Raw genomic sequence first — 17,036 nt, 5'->3', positions numbered from 1 at the left:
GGACATGCGTAGAACATCTACCTGTGACCGCTGTGTGACCTTCCATCAGGGGCAGTGAGGGGCTGCAGCCCCAGCCGGGGAATCAAACCTAGGCAGTGAGAGACTGCGTAGGCGCGACACCCCATAATAAGCCCTGCTACAAATCCCAGAGGCCTCCAGGACAGGAGCCATCTTGAAAAACTGCCGCACGCACCTTAGTTAACATATCCCCGCCTGTGCCTATGAATAAACACGAATCTTTTCCCGCCCAAGAACTTTTAAAAACTTGGGCCTGTCTTTTGCCCTGTAGGCCCTGCTCGTCTCCACTTGCAAGCCTCTCCAATAAAGCTTTGCTCCTGTGGAAAACTACGTGCAGTACCTGCTCAGTCTCGACCAGTGAGAGGCAAGAGCCTTATTCCTGTAACATGACCTACTACAAGGGCTTGAGATGGTTAAATGAGAGGATATGTCCAGCACCCTCTGATAAATGGCGGCAACTCCTCCTCCTTGTTTTCCTAAGAAAGGAATTTTATCTTGCTGCTGTTGAAACGTCAAGTCCACATTGTGGTCGTGTGGGTGTATCACATGTGAACTATCATTTAATGTGTGTGTGTACACACATGTACACACATATACATACAACATGTGTATACGTGTGTGTGTATATATATATATACGCTATAATTACTATGAATAACTTTTCAAAACTTATAATTTCGCAGGCCAAAATTACTAAATCTAAAGCAATGGTGATGCCAGAAGAAAGGACCAGTTGAGATGACTTCTCTATGTGACAAAATAAGCCCAAATCAGAAATAGGCAGAGTCTAAATTGAAGTTCCTTTTTTTTTTTTTAAACTTACTTATTTTTAGTCTACTAGACCACGGAGCCCTGGTGGCACAATGGTTAAGCATTCAGCTGCTACCCTAAAGGTTGGCAGTTCGAATCCATCAGCTGCTCCTTACAAACCCTATGGGGCAGTTCTACTCTGTCCTATAAGGTCGCTGTGAGTCACAATTGACTTGATGGCAGTGGGTTTTCTTCGTAGACCACACAGTCTTGAAAATTAATGGAAAAAAAAGAAGACCTTGATAACGTCAGTTACTTCACAGTTGTAAGCAGACTATAGCTAGATCCTAAAGCAATGTGCTAATATGTTGTCTTTGCTGGAAAAATTGTGTTAAAGAAAAAAGATTTGCTTCATTTTTATTATTAATTCTGTCACATCATTTCTTACTGTAAATTTTAAAATACCAGATAGGACAATTCGCAAGAATAAGACTACACAAACTAAAACAATAAACTCCATATTTTTCAATACGGTTTAGTAATGCACCTGTTGCCTCTCAGCCGCCCACCCACACCGGTGGACTGGCCACAGCAGCCTCTTTTCTTCCTTGCTCTTGCCTCCATCTCTCCTAGCTGTGTTCCAGCCAAGAAAAATGGGAAGTAAGCATATTTATCTTTAAGAGCTTAACCATATGTCTGAACAACCTGCCCACTGCACTCCCGATTCAAACACAGATCAGGTGACTGTGGTGCTCTTTAGAGTCTGCCTCGCTTCTAGTGCTGCCTGACATGGCATCCCACCCCCAGGGATAAAACGTGCCCCTCTTTGTCCACACTGCACTGACTGGTTCTTGTTTTCTATGCTGGGCTCCATGCACCTGCGCCCCTAATAACAAGCTAGTAGACCTGCTCATCACCTGATTCCTAGGGAGAGGAGGCAGTGTAATCTATAAGTCTGCGTGTTTTACAGGGCCTCATTTAGCAAATTCGTAAAGACATACTCTCGGTGGATGTGGCCCACACAGGGATTAACGCTGGACTTCTGCTGACTGCCGCACAGACACAGACTAATCACGTGTCAGTCGACCATTCTCCTTGAACACATGACCCAGGTGTGCCTGGGGCGGCAGAATCCTGCCCCTGCTCCCACGTCTACCTCCACGTCTGCCCTGACGCAGCAGCTCTGCCCAGGGTTATCATCCCGGTTATCCCCTTATCCTTAATTACGTTTGTGAGTACATGACTTAAGAAGCAGAGTGAAAGGCAACGCTCAAAAACAAGGTAGTTAAGTAAGTAAAACAGACATAAGCACACAAGATGGAGCGATTGTGTGGTTTAAAAAAAACAGGAAGCAGCAGGCACATCCAACTTCCAGTAAATGTGACACACTGGACAATTCACACAACCTCTGTGAGCTTCGGTGTTCTCCTCTTCAAACAAGGACGAGTGAGATGATCAGTGAAGTGGTCCCAGTCAGCAAGGCTGAAAAAAATTACCCAAGCATATCTTCCTTCCAACCCGCAGATGCTAAGGGTCTGCTATGTTTCCAGAGACTGAAAAGGGGATCACCTTATTCACAAAGGCTGGGAACTCCTGCTCTTTCAACCAGAGATTCCCAACGAGTGTGAATGTGTTCACACCCGGGGTGGCCAGGATGGCCAACAAATGACCACCATATACATACTGTCACTTTTCAATGAGCCCCATGAGATGCAAAAAAAAAAAAAAAAAATGCTGGGGAGTCCTGTTCTAGATGATCGCCCAGGTCTCCCACAGATCTACTACTCCCTGACTAATAATGCAGATTTTCACACACAGGGTTGTGTTCCCAGGGGCAAGCCCTTCAAGTTAATTTTCATAAGAAGACAGGCTTAATTTGCTGCATGGACACATTCATGTCTGGTGAAGGGTTTTAAGAGTTGCAGCCTGGGTACGTAAACACAGTAGAGTTACTATTCCCTCCCAAAACCCCATAAAGCATTTACTGAAAGATCCTTAAAGGGCAGAGACAGTGCTTCCTATAATTTTGCATGTTTTACAATGCCTCACTTAGCAAATTTTTGAAAATATACTTCTCATAGATATGGGCCACATAGAGATTGATGCAAATTCTAAGCAACTAACCTAACCAGAAGCGGGTTTACAAGTTCTGAAAATCTTCAGTAAGCTTGGGAAAGACGTTAAACAAAAGGGACCGCAAGTGGTGGATGAGCGAGAGCAGAATCTGACTTAGGTAAGGTGCCACACAAAATAAAAATTGAGAAGTCACAGAAAATGGACAAAAAAGCAGAAAATACACATGCGGAATCAGGGAGTCAGGTTACTGAGTGCAGTCGGCAAGCTCAGGCCTGCACACATAACACCAGCTTGAAAGCGTACCTGTCTATAACTGAAGTCAAAGTTTCATCAAATTCTGTTCTATGGACGAAGTATCATTAGAAAACGCATTCTGTTTTAGAAAAAAATAAGCGCATCAATCAATGCTGTTGTTGCTGGGTGCCATCCGGTCCATCCTGACTCACAGCAGCCCCACACGACAGAACAGGACTGCCCCATAGGGTTTTCTAGGCTGTTTTTTTAATCTTTATGGAGGTCTTTCTCCCGCAGAGCCGCTGGATGGGTTTCGTTAGCAGCCGAGCAGTTAATCATTGCACCACCAGGGCGCCTTTATCAATCAATCCCCATAAACCCACTGCCACCTGGTCGATTCCCACTCAGTGATGGGGAAAAACACTGGAGTATTCAATAAAGAAAGACCCTAGGATTATCAGCTGGGAGTTCAAGAGGTCCCTGTAAGTACCTGCAAAATTTTATGTGCATTTTTAGGACAAGGGGATTTGTTGCTTTTTTCAGGTTTTTAACAAAATCAGCTATCACATAATGGTTAAGAACCCATAGATTTAAGTAAAACTCCAAAGTCTTTTGAAGACTCTTGTCAGAGTTTAAGAATGTCTTAAATATAAGACGCTGCCACAGAAATGGTACTGCTGTTACTCTTAACTCCTTTTCTAGCACTGCGTATAATTTGCAATACTTAATGCAAAGTACGGAGATAACGCAAAGAACAGGCAGTCCCCTGGGTTACAAACGAGATCCGTTCCTGTGTCTAAGCCGTTAAGTGGAATCTGTAGGAGAGTCTGAACAGGTGCCCAGGGTTCTTATTTAGCCTTAATTTAGCGCAAGATAAAGGCTCGAAGCCTTTCCAGTGATTTAAAAGCTGCACGTGCAGCAGGTGAAGGTGATTGTGATGAAGAATTTGTTTCCAGCAGGGGTTGTTGGTTCAGTGGTATCCAAGCGAGGGCAAATTTACACGACATTAAAGGGCAAGTGCAAGCTGTCCCTAAGTCGGACCTTCCTAAATAGGGGACTGTCTGTATAGAAAATGAAAAGAAAAAAAAATGATTTGACAAATAAAACCCCAATGAGATCAAGTTTCATACTGAGAAGAGGGTGTCTCGTACCATCGAGGTAGCATTTAGGAGACATTAAATGGATTTAAAGTCAATACAATGAGTAAACTTTTTCACGCACCCCCAAGACAAGGGGCCAATGGGCCAAGCTGCTAGTGCAATACTGCCCTCTACTGGCTGCCACTGGTAAAGACACACATGGAAGAACTAACCGAGATTGTCTTAATGCATTTTACTTTTAAAAAAGATCTTAACTGAAAGCTTTCCTCTCGTAAATTCATATTTAGCCCAATGTAAGCATGAGTCTGGGACATTTATTGCATAGTAATTTTAGTGTTGTACCATGGTATGGAAGGTTAGAGGAATCAATCATGAATATACCAAAAAAAAAAAAAAAACCCATTGCCTGAGTCGATTCCAGCTCAGAGCGACCCTACAGGACAGACGACCTGCTGGTGGATTTGAAGTACAGACCTTTTGGTTAGCACCCCAGCTCTTAACCACTGTGCCGCCAGGGCTCCTCATGAATACAAGGTAAAAAAAAAAAAAAAGTGCTGTAATAAATATTTTTCTTAAAACTATACAGGATCTTGGAGTTGAAAAGGCAAAATGATACCTCTAGTCTAATCAACCACACTTCTCTTTTTTTACTATATTGATTCCAAGAGGTTTTCTGACAACTTCACCATACCTCTAATTCTCATTTGGCTGTTAACTAAAACCCTCAAGTCCTGTCTATATGCACAGTTTCTAAACCACTCCTGGCTTGTCCCCTCCCTGGCAGTTGTTTTTTTAGCCCGAGTATAACAACTTATATTTATTCCTGTTAAATTTCATCTTGCTAGCTTTTCCCTATTCACAAGACCTTTTTGGGTCTCAGTCCTAACACTCAGCCTATCTGCTATGCTCCCAGCTCTGTGTCCTTCACACGATGTGTGTGCCCGTGGTATCACCACTACAGAAATCATGAACAGGACCGGGTGTGACAAGAGTCCTGGGCTCATCAGAAATCTCCCTGCAGGTCAGTCATTTTTGAATTCCAGTGTGCATAAGAATATCTGAGGCGCTCTCGATTAAAATAAGGCTCCCAGACGCCACCTCTAGAGATTCTTCTTGTTTGCTTTTTTTAATAATATTTATTGTATTTATGGTGAAAGTTTACACAGCAAATTAGGTTCCCATTTAACAATTTCTACACAAATTATTCAGTCATATCGGTTACATTTGCCACAATGCGTCATCATTCTCATCCACCCTGTTCTGGTTGTACCATTTCCAGTACTCTGGTTTCCCTGCCCCCTTACCTTCTCACCTTTGCTTTACAGTAATTTTTGACCATTTTCTCTCCTACAGATGATTTTTTAAAGGAGCACAGTACTCACTGTTGGTATTCTTTATTTTATGAGCCAAAAGCCCACCTTTAGAAATTCTGATTTGGGTGATCTGAAACAAGATCCAGTCATCTGTTTGTTTTTTAACATTCTATCGTGCTTTAGGTGGCAGTCATCTGTTTTTTCTTTGGCTTTTTTTTTTTTTTTGGCAGTCATCTGTTTTTAACACAATCTCCCAAAGGAATCTGGACCCAAAACTCCAGGGATGGCCAACACAGAGTAAAAGGAAACCATCCTTTTCCTCATCCCAGATGCTATCCTCACTCAGAAAACATTGTCCCGTAGATAAGTCATTATCAGCTCCTGTTGGGAATGGCCGCTCAGGCACAAATCCACCCACCTGTCCTCACATCCTGCTCATGTTTCAGGAAACTGTCAGGAGATAGAATCCCGGTCAAAGGACACGCTAAACTCCAGTCCTGCTGGTGCTACTTTATACCACTGCTCTACCAGTCCTGCTGGAAACCCTGGTGGTGCATTGGTTAAGAGCTACAGCTGCTAACCAAAAGGCTGGCAGTTCAAACCCGCTAGTTGCTCCTTGGCAACTCTATAGGGGCAGTTCTACTCTGTCCTATAGCATCACTGTGAGTCAGAGTAGACTCAACGGTAACAGGTAACCAGACCTGCTGGCCTCTAAGGGAAGAAATGATGCCAACATGACTGCCCTGAGCAGACCTGTGCAATGTGCTGACAACCAATTCTTCCTCATCCTCAGTGCCCATAGTCTACTCCACTGGTTCCTGATCTAGCGTCTTGCCAGGGTTTGAAGGTCAAGCTCACCACTAGGTAGTTTATGGGACCAACACCCTTCCCCTTTGGAAAACTAACTGCCCTCGTATGTCTGCAGTCATCTCGAAAATCTGCTATCTTTTAAAAGCTCTCAAAGATCAGGGATGGTTAATAATTCATCCAGGCTGGAAGACTTGAACCCGTGAAGAGCAGCTTCCCCACACGGCTCTTTCATTCTCCCTGACCAGTGATCGCTGCACACATTTCCGCCTGAAGGTCATTTTCCTTTATGTTGAGGTGTAATCCATACTGAAGACTGTAGTCTTTGATCTTCGAGTCCTCTTCATTTTCAGCAAGCAAGGTTGTGTCATATGCACATCGCAGGTTAATGAGTCTTCCCCCAATCCTGATGTTGTGTTGTTCTTCGTATGGTCCAGCTTCTCAGATTTGCTCAGCACAGAAGTTGAATAAATACGGTGAAAGGACACAACCCTGATGCACACCTTTCCCGATATTAAACACACAATATCCCCTTGTTCTGTTTCAACGACTGCCTCTTGATCTACACACAGGTTCCTCACAAGCACAATTAAGTGTTCTCGAATTCCCATTCTTTGCAATGTTATCCATCATTTCTTATGCTGGGTTTTGGACTCACTTGGTACCTGTTATCCCTTCTTTCCCTCCAACTTCTCCCATATGTAAAGGAAATGCCTACCTTGTGCCTATTCTAGCCTCCAAAACTGTGAGATAATAAATTTCTGTTCTTTAAGCCACTCAATTCGTGGTATTCAGCTACAGCAGCCCCAGGAAATGAATACAATAAATAAAAATAAAAACTATGGCGACAGCCAGAAAGAGGTTAGCAGGACCAGAAAAATGTAGGGTTAATACAAATTTTATAGACTGATTTAAAGAATCCTTTATTTGAGGTCATTCCTTTGCTCAGTTCTTTTGTAAACAGGAACGTAATGAATACCACCACATTGGTAACATACGCTTTGCTTTCAAATCAATATATCTGTAATCCTGATTTTCTTCTTAAAAAAAAAAAAAACTATTGCCATTGAGTCAATTTCAACTCATAAAAAAACCCAAACCCAGTGCCGTTGAGTCGATTCCAACTCACAGCGACCCTATGGGACAGAGTAGAACTGCCCCATAGAGTTTCCAAGGAACACCTGACAGATTCCAACTGTCGACTCTTTGGTTAGCAGCTGTAGCACTTAACCACTACGCCACCAGGGTTTCCTTCCGACTCATAGCGACCCTATAAAACAGAGTATAACTGCCCCATAGGGTTTCTGTGGAGTGGCTGGTGGATTCAAACTGCTGACCTTTTGGTTAGCAGCTGAGCTCTAAGCCACGGTCACTCTTCTTAGAAGTGGGAAAAATCTTAGCAATCAAAGGATTATTTCTTTTTTAGAGCCTTACTTTCATAGTAGTAGTAAATCATTCAAATTGACTCAATTATATAGTCCACTCTGAATTATGAAACAGCTAACATCAATTCCATATATATTGATGTTTGTTCTACACACAGCCAGTAAGCTCTAAGTTAAAAATATTTAAAGACGTAAGTTGAAAACCATAATGTAGATGAAACAATACAGAAGTCACAGAATTTATATTCAAAATGCAAAAATATTCTGAAGACACGCAAGTTGTTTTAATTGGGAGATTTAACAAATAAGCTAACTAGTTTGAGAAGCAATTTGCATCCAGTCTGGCCTACAGCTGCCAGCTGTGTCGGGTCATCTTGCGGAAAGCCATCTGGACTTTGTCCCAGGTTCTGACAAGCCGTACCAACACCTGAGGCTAATGAATGGGGCCGACCAGACTAAGAGGAGCCACCGGGGGCGTGATGCTAAGCCTCAGTAGGCATGATTAGGGCCTTGAGCCTGAGGCTCAGATGGAATTTCCTGGATGACCTGACCATGCAAGGGAGAGGGTGGTGCCACCCCTCTTTGGGACATGAAGCTTCCATGCTGCGACCCCTTCCAGGCCTCACCTAATGTGTCTCTTTCCATTTGCATCCTTTTTAGCTGTGAAGTCTGTAGCTGTAAATACGGTGTGCTCTCCTTTCACCACACCTGTTCAATCTGTAGGCTGAGCAAACAATCCTAGAAGCTGGACTATGTGAAGAAAAACGCGGCATCAGGATAGCAGGAAGACTCATTAACAACCTGTGTTATGCAGATGACACAATCTTGCTTGCTGAAAGTGAAGAGGACTTGAAGCACTTAAACTGATGAAGATTAAAGACCAGAGCCTGCAGTATGGATTGCACCTCAACATAAAGAAAACAAAAATCCTCACAACTGGACCAATGAGCAACGTCATGATAAACGGAGAAAAGATTGAAGTTGTCAAGGATTTCATTTTACTTGGATCCACAATCGATGCCCATGGAAGAAGCAGTCAGGAAATCAAACACCACGTTGCACCGGGCAAATGTGCTACAAAAGACTTCTTTAAAAGTATTGAAAAGCAAAGACATCCCTTTGAGGACTGAGGTGCGCCTGACTCAAGTCATGCTATTCTCAATCGCCTCATGTGCATGCGAAATCTGGACAATGAACACAGAAGACCAAAGAAGAATCAATGCCTTTGAATTACAGTGTTCGCGAAGAATATTGGATATGCCATGGACGGCCAGAAGAACGAACAAATCTGTCTTGGAAGAAGTACAGCCAGAGTGCTCCTTGGGAGTGAGGATGGCAAAACTTCGTCTCACATACATTGAACGTGTTATCGGGGGGGGCCAGTGCCTGGAGAAGGACATCATGCTTGGTAAAGTGGAGAGTCAGTGAAAGAGAGGAAGACCCTCAACGAGATGACTGACAAAGTGGCTGCAACAATGGGCTCAAGCATAACTACGATCACGAGGATGGCACAGGACTGGGCAGTGTTTCCTTCTGTTGTACGCAGGGTCACTATGAGTCAGAACCAACTCAACAGCACCTAACAACAACTCCGGAATTCTCTAAGTCATTTTCTAGCAAATTAACGAACCCACAAGGGCGGTGAGAGTCAGCAGGGGCTGGTGTCTGCCTATGTGGCAGTCTGAAAGAAGGTGTTCTTCTAATTCGTAAGCTCTGACCTAGCTTTGGGTCGTCAGTGGCAGAGAAATGCTGCCTGGGACCTGGTCTGAAACATGGCGTCCATCTAACTTGTGAGCTCTGACCCAGCTCTGGGAGGCCAGGGTCAGAAACAGAGTGTGCCAGGTAAGTGGCTGAGACAAGGATGGAGGAGTGAGAAGGTGAGCATTGGATCCATCTCCACACTTGGGGGCTTAGGTTAATGCTGATGCTTACCCCGCAGTTAATAATGAAGATGGGATTCTCCCATCATGCCCCTGGCTCAGTGCACTAGTATATCTCAACTCCAAAAAAGTAAAAACTGATGGCAATAAAAGAAATAAAACATAGTAAGAAAATTACAATGTGAACCATAAACACAATTTTTCTGACGAAATCTGGGTTATAAAAACAGGATGTTGTACTAGTATAACATCGAGTCAATTCTGACCCATAGTGACCCTAGAAAACCCTATGTTTCTTGAGTAATTATTATTCTTAGGAAATGAATGGGTAGAACTACACAGTTAATTAACATCAAGGAAAACACTGAAACACTTGATTACATTCTAACCAGCGGGACTGTATTAACTCTGCAATAATTAGAATGGTCACACATTCCTCTAAATGATTTTACTGTTATATTTAAACATTCCTGTCAAAATGATCAGTTATAAAAAGTAGAGCTTAAGCAAAATAAGTCTATTTTTAAAAACAGTATCTTTTATTTCTAATATGGGCTATGAATACCTCCCAATTAGTCAATAAATACTAAATTAATAGTTAAAATCATCACATAAATGATGAAAATGAACAATACATATCTTAGTATAAAAATACAAACGTTGAGAGGAATGGTTTGGTGGTGAGCAAGCTATATACCAGCATTCAGAAACTCCACTTTTTATTCCTATTTCTGTCACTCCAACACTGTGACTTCTTGGGAGTCACGTAGCTTTTGGAAGCCTCTGCTTCTCTCTGCCAAAACGGAACCCTGAAGCCGACCTACCACTGAGAACACTTTGATTGACTAGAAAACGACTCTGTTTGTCAGCCTCAGTCTATGATCATCCCCTTTATACTTCTACTGCTCAGCTACCTTGTCATCCGCACAGACACTACTTAAAATCATTCTACTCCGTTCACTTCGCAGTTCTTCTCTATCATTCCATTCACCTTCGGCAGGTCTTAAATCAATCTTCAGCCTCTGTAGGGCTAATAAACATGCTCGCCCAGAGAAAGTGATGGTATAAGATACAGTGTTCCAGTGATGCTTTGGGATCCTTGGGGAAAAGACACCTTATCAGTATAAATGGATATACTTAGAACCCATTGTTGTAATTTGAGATTACAAAGGTCATTCTCACTGAACTTCACTTGACAGTATAAACAAAGATAATTTTATGTTTTCATATCAGTTTTGACACACAAGAATGTTACAGTAATGATTACTAGTCTTCCATTTAGCAAAGGAAAATGATGTAGCAAAGTTGGAAAGGCTCAAAGTTAAAATAAATATGAAGCTATTTCTCTTCTATCATTGACAAGAAGTACCACCTTTTATATTTTACTCCAGAAAATAAGGTTCATCATAACTGAAATGACCCTCCCCTAAGACCATTATACATGCACCTCTCTGCCTCAAAAGATCTCTGAGATCTTGGTCAAATCTCTTCTTCTGACCGACATGCCTCACACACAGCAAGTGCTCAATCAAGATCTGCTACTGAATGAGGACCTTTAAAAAGATGGCAGTCTTGTGATGAAAAAACTAACCTGAACCAGTAATTCCTTCACTCACTCATTCCCTCAGCAAGTCTTTACTGAACAGCTATAAATTGCTTTCAACCACTGAATTAGTATACAAGATAATAACAACAACCTGGGAAAGAATGTTTCCACCTCCCCATTTTTTTTGAGAAATTCCTAGCATGCATTTCATGTCTAGTTCAGTGCATGCCGACAACCTTACCTCTCTCACAGACAGCTGTGGCGGGAAGGAGACTGAAAACACCAAGTTGGTAAATTCAAACCCAGAGGTCTCAACCTTTCGGCACACCTAAAAAAAGTATTACCATTATGTAAACTACCAGGAATTGCTGAAAACTCTTATCTTTATAACATGAATTCTTGGTCCAAATGACATGGCAAAAAATCCAAATTTTCATAAGTGTGCAACTCTCACAAATATCCCAAACTTAAATATTAACTATGACTCTGAAGGCTGGTATCACGAGGTACCCAAACAGGCAGGACTGACACCACCTGCAGAGCAATCTGTTGCGTGTCAAGATAGCTCTCTATTAGATCATCTCATAATTTCGAAATGTTTTTAAATAAAATAAAGCCAATCATGACAGTCTTGACAGCTGGGAACAAAAGGTAATCCACACTCAATCATTCACTGTCCACAAGGCTGTAACACTTGTACTTTCTACATATTAATAGATATGACCAAGAAAGAACTTTTCTTCAACTCCTTAGCTGTGTTAAACAGCAGATGGAAAACAAACTGCTCAATTTTCCTTCCACTGAACAGTGCTCATCACTAAAACATGTGGGTACACAGACCATTAATTTTCAAGTATCACGTTGATAAAAAGGTGATTTGATAATACTGGGCTTTTGTTTTTAAAAATTTTAAGAAAATGTTTTACTGATTCATTAGCATGAATCTAAATGAAGGGCACTGTTCCTGTCTCTACAAGAATTCTAGACCTTTAGACAAGAAATCTCTATGTGATCGCATGTATAATAAAAAAGATCATTTACCTTTTTAATGAATTCTTTTTCACAGAATTCTTGAAGAACTCCTAGGCATACATTGCATACGTTGAAATATGAGTTCCTGGAAGCAATGCTTCCGTCTTCAGTGACGGAGACCCCGCCCTCTCTATTTTGACTCAGATTATCAATCCCATCTCCCGATTCTTGTAGCCGAATTTTCTTGAGAGGTGGGTTTGGAGCTTCCAAAATGAATGTATCTTTTTCAGTTTCCAGGAATTTCTGTAGTTCATCCAGCAACTCCTGGAAAGTTAATTAAAGAAACAGTAATAACCCTTCAACAACATCCTTAAGGGTCTCTAGGTAAGGCAAAGATGAAGCATGAGAACATGAGTGAAACTTATGACATCACAGAGCTGTACAGTTTTGATTTATATAAATTCTGGAGCAATCAATCTATTTTATGAGCCATTACTGGCTTTAGACGTGAATCTCAAAGACAATTACCTAACTCCTATAATATGTGTCAATTTTTTTTTTTAAAGTTTCATATGTTAGGGAAGATAAAGTTCTAAATTTGAGACAGGGAAGCTCCATAGCAAATGGATTCATCTGGTTTGTTATTCTGTTGGGAAGTAACTTGCTAATTTCAGTAAAAACTTAAACTTCAATTCTAATTATCAACATATAAAAATACAAACTGAATTTCCATCCTTTCTAGATTATTTGATAATCTCACAATCACCAAAACCTCATAAGCACAATGTTTATTTAACATGAAATCTGCGTAACTAAACAGTTTAGAAAATCTTTAAAAATTTTTTCTACTAAACAAAGGTAAACAGACGTTGGGAATGTCAAAATTTGGCACCGTAGTTACAAATCATTTATATGTATTAACTGAAAGATGCCCTCTACTACATTCTGCTTTGCATAGTCACTCCTGGCATTAGGAGGTAAAAACTGGCATTTCTTTGTAATCGTCCTCGTACTTCAGAAATTCCATGTATCCAAATACTCAAAGGGCTTTTCCTGCAGCAGCCAGGTCCTTCTTGTCTGAATTAGACAGTTTTATTATTCAGTTGCTTAATGAATATCCTGTTGAAATTCACTCAGATTACAACTTAGTCTAAAAGGAAAAAGGAATTGTTCACTCAAATAAATTTGTTTTTATTGAGACAGTAGCTCCTACTTTATCTTTAACAGAGAAATATTCATACACATATGTATACACAGGTATACCATTACCCATACATATACGTGCATTATTGCCTAAGGTCTACGATCCCAGTATAACATAGGGCGTACACTCAAGTATATACAGGTATACCACGACCCCATACATATACGTACATTATTGCCTAAGGTCTACGATGTCAGCATAACATAGGGCATACATGTATGTACACATGTGCATACCTATGTGTACATATATGTGATATATGTGTACATGTGAATTGAATGGATCAAAATTTAAGTACATTTATCCAAAAAAGCTCTTCAGATATTTTTATATATTTATATAAAACGACACAACCAAAAGTTGGTAACACTCAGTCTCTTTATATATTTATATTTTAAATCTTACAACATAGGTATAGAATTATATTATAATGTGTTTGGAAAAACACGTGTAAGGTGAGTTACACGAAGTCAGTCGTATTATAGTCATACTGTGTATAAATGAATATACACATATTTATTAATCATAGCATATGTACCATACTTTCCAGTTTTCAAAGTGTTTTCACATACTTTATTAGATACTGTCCTTTAAAATCCTGTGAGGTAGATGTTATCATCATTTCCACTTAGAGAGGAGAAAACTGAAGCTGGAAAGTGGTGGAACTGAGAGTCAAATCCATGTCTTCTAGCTCCAAATCCTAGGCTTTGGATTCAGCCAGAATGTTCAAATTCTAGCTTGCTCACCTAATAGGTGTATAACTTTGGGCAGGTTGCTTAACCCCTCTGAGCCTCAGTGTCTTCATCTGAAAATAGAGACAATGACAGTATGTACTTACCTCATAGGTAAGGGTTGTATGCGAGCCTGACATAGTAATGCTAGATGGACAGTGGGTATTATTATTTCCAAAATAATAGAAGCAATTAATTAGATCAGGAAAAATAACTGCCATTGCTAACTCCCAGGTAATTTTTTAAAACTTTGAGAAACTGAGTATTATATATACATTCAGTTGCTGTCGAGTCGATTCCAACTCATAGTGACCCTATGACAGGGTAGAACTGTCCCAAGGTTTCCAAGGCTGTACATCTTTACAGAAGCAGGCTGCCACACCTTTCTCCTGTAAAGCGGCTGGTGGGTTCAAAGTGCTGACCTTTCAGTTAGCAGCCGAGCACTTAACAACTTCGCCACCAGGGCACCTTTATACACACACACACGTAAAATATTTTTATATATAAATATGTATAGTAAACAAATATGCTATTTTTAATATTTTATTTATAACATATATTTGCATGTTATATATATGTTACTGTCTCTGAAAAAAATGTCACTATTAGGATAAAAAACATTTCACAATGTTACATGATTTATGTGAAAGTATTCTATAAATGTCAAACTCCTCTTTATATTGCCGTAAGTGACAAAGCTCTCTAGTGCGTCCATTGTTATTGATAACATTAATGAGGATGGTGACCATTTACTTCTAGAGGACCCCAAATAACTTAATGCCAATCAATCTCTAAATACAGATGGTTAACACAGAGAACAGAAAAACAAACAAAAAAAGGTAACCTAACCCATAATAAGTAGCTCTTAAGAACCAGGTTTAAAATTACGCTTCCCCTTAATAGCAGATCTCATGCTCATTCCTCCTGCTGTTACATTTTAATACTATCTGGTGAGGAGGACAATTTTGTGACATTCTGTCTAGATACCCTTGAGGAAAGGTCTGTACGAACAGAAATGCACCATGAGGTTGTTCTGCAAAGATTCCACTAAGCTAAACGTTAGATACCAAAACCAAAAACCAAACCCAGTGCCGTCGAGTCGATTCCGACTCATAATGACACTATAGGACAGAGTAGAACTGTCCCACAGAGTTTCCAAGGAGCGCCTGGCAGATTCGAACTGCCGACTCTTTGGTTAGCAGCCGTAGCACTTAACCACTACGCCACCAGGGTTTCCAAACGTTAGATATAACCACTTAATGAGCAACTTGCACTTCTGAGACTAATTTTTTTAAGGTAATGGTACTTTCAAAATTATCATTTCATTAATTACAGTTTTTTTTTTTTAATTCAATGAAGAATTATGGATAGACACTTGCCCTGAAATGTACAGGTACTCATGTAAAAATATAGAGACACTTTTTTTACGTAAAAAAAGAAAATACCTTGTATGGAAGTTTGTAAGGTGCCTGAAAATCCACGGCACAGAATCTGAAGATGCATCTTGGACAGGTGCCAGTACTGAGCAACAACCAGGCTACGCGCTTGTTTTCCTCAGTCAGTGGAAACATTTTGAAAAATTATAACTAAAAGAAAAAGAAAGTCAAAACTGAAGGAGCAGCTTCTGGGTTTTACTTTCACAGACAAATATGCCATCACCTTTAGGGATAACAACTAGGTTTTTTTGAGAAACACTATCGCGTACTCTCCAATAAAGCCCTTTTTCATTATATGCACATCCTGAAACATAAACTTGAAGGAAGTTTCTAAAATGGAATCTGTTTAAGGCTTACTAACTGCCAAGGAATATGGTTTAACATTCTGGGTTATGATAAAGTGTATCAATGTAACTAAGCCAACTAAAAGAGATAAAAATAAAGATCCAAAAAGGATTGCCTCTGGGGAGGGTAATGAAAAAAGAGTACAGAGTTCAAACTTTTGCTTTTCATTTTGTATCATTTTCTGTTTAAAAAACGGTAGTTAATTCATCAAACTTTTCCTATTGGAAATTAAAAATAAACTTGCTAGAAAAAAGAACCACATCAGTCTACATTATATAACACTTGACTAACCTTAGTAACAGTCAAGTGTTAAGAAAAAATTGACAGTAGACCCAAAAACATCGATTTTGCTATTATACAATTTAAATGACTTAACCAACTATTTGCAAAATGAGAAAAAATCTGCTGCTTTTCTTCACAAGTAAAACTGAACAAAACAAAGCATACAAAATATTTGTCTAAAACGAATTGCTTTTTGCAATTTTTTATGAAAATACACACCACTTTTGGCAATTTGAACAAACTCAGAAAAAGACAGTACATAGAAAGTACAGGAATATCCAACAGACGTCTGCTGTTGCCAGGAAACGGGTACGAAAAGCCAAACTACCTAATCACCCTCTTTGCAAAAACAGAACTTCTTTGGATTAGTGAATCAGTCCATATTACTTTAAAATGAGGAACTATTGATATTTTATAAAACAATGATTGCACAGCGATACTGTGGTATGGTGTAACTGTGGTCTGATATATATAAAAGACACGGTCACCTTTTAATTTGTGCACTTTCATAATTCAAATGAACTCGCTTAAAATCTGTGGTGGAGAGAGGCGCTTATCAACAAGTTACTATGCCGATATGATTATTATCGTTAGTTTTGCATTTTTCAACTGTTTCAAACTTCCTACCAAGTTTCTAAATGTTTGCAGCCACCTACCAAGAGAAGTAGATCCTTAAAAAAATAACAAGGAAGACAGGCATACAGTTCTATAAAACCCTATCAGTTCAGCTGCCAGGACGACAAATGTAGATTGCCTCTGGATGGGTTCCGGTGGCATGGTGGTTAAGAGCTACTTTGGCAGTTTGAATCTACCAGCTGTGCTTGGAAACCCTACGGGGCAGTTCTACTCTGACCTATAGGGTCAGTATGAGCTGGCATTGACTCAGCAGCAACAGGTTTGGTTTTTTCAGGTTGGGTTTGAATTTAGGTGAATGTGAGTTGACCGGGAAAGGAAAAG

The 17,036-nt window shown here is 40.2% G+C and overlaps 1 protein-coding gene across 6 annotated transcripts in view; it reads right to left on the bottom strand.

Moving 5' to 3' along the window:
* Positions 1–17,036, bottom strand: part of PUS10 (pseudouridine synthase 10) — an 88,402-nt gene that overhangs the window by 67,011 nt on the left and 4,355 nt on the right. For 5 of the 6 annotated variants that reach the window (XM_064277009.1, XM_064277008.1, XM_064277007.1 and 2 more), the window contains 3 exons: positions 15,462–15,602; positions 12,151–12,405; positions 11,351–11,437 (listed from right to left, as the gene is read on the bottom strand). In XM_064277009.1, coding sequence (XP_064133079.1) covers positions 11,351–11,437; positions 12,151–12,405; positions 15,462–15,587 — 468 coding nt within the window. In that variant the 5' untranslated portion in view covers positions 15,588–15,602. Of the gene's footprint in view, positions 1–10,554; positions 10,662–11,350; positions 11,438–12,150; positions 12,406–15,461; positions 15,603–17,036 lie in introns of those variants that run through there. The other variant, XM_064277010.1, reaches the window with a different exon arrangement.

Source organism: Loxodonta africana, chromosome 26, assembly GCF_030014295.1.
Source record: "Loxodonta africana isolate mLoxAfr1 chromosome 26, mLoxAfr1.hap2, whole genome shotgun sequence".
Classification (NCBI taxonomy): domain Eukaryota; kingdom Metazoa; phylum Chordata; class Mammalia; order Proboscidea; family Elephantidae; genus Loxodonta; species Loxodonta africana.
The sequence above is the reverse complement of the archived record's forward strand: the minus strand, read 5'-3'. Positions and strand labels throughout refer to the sequence as shown.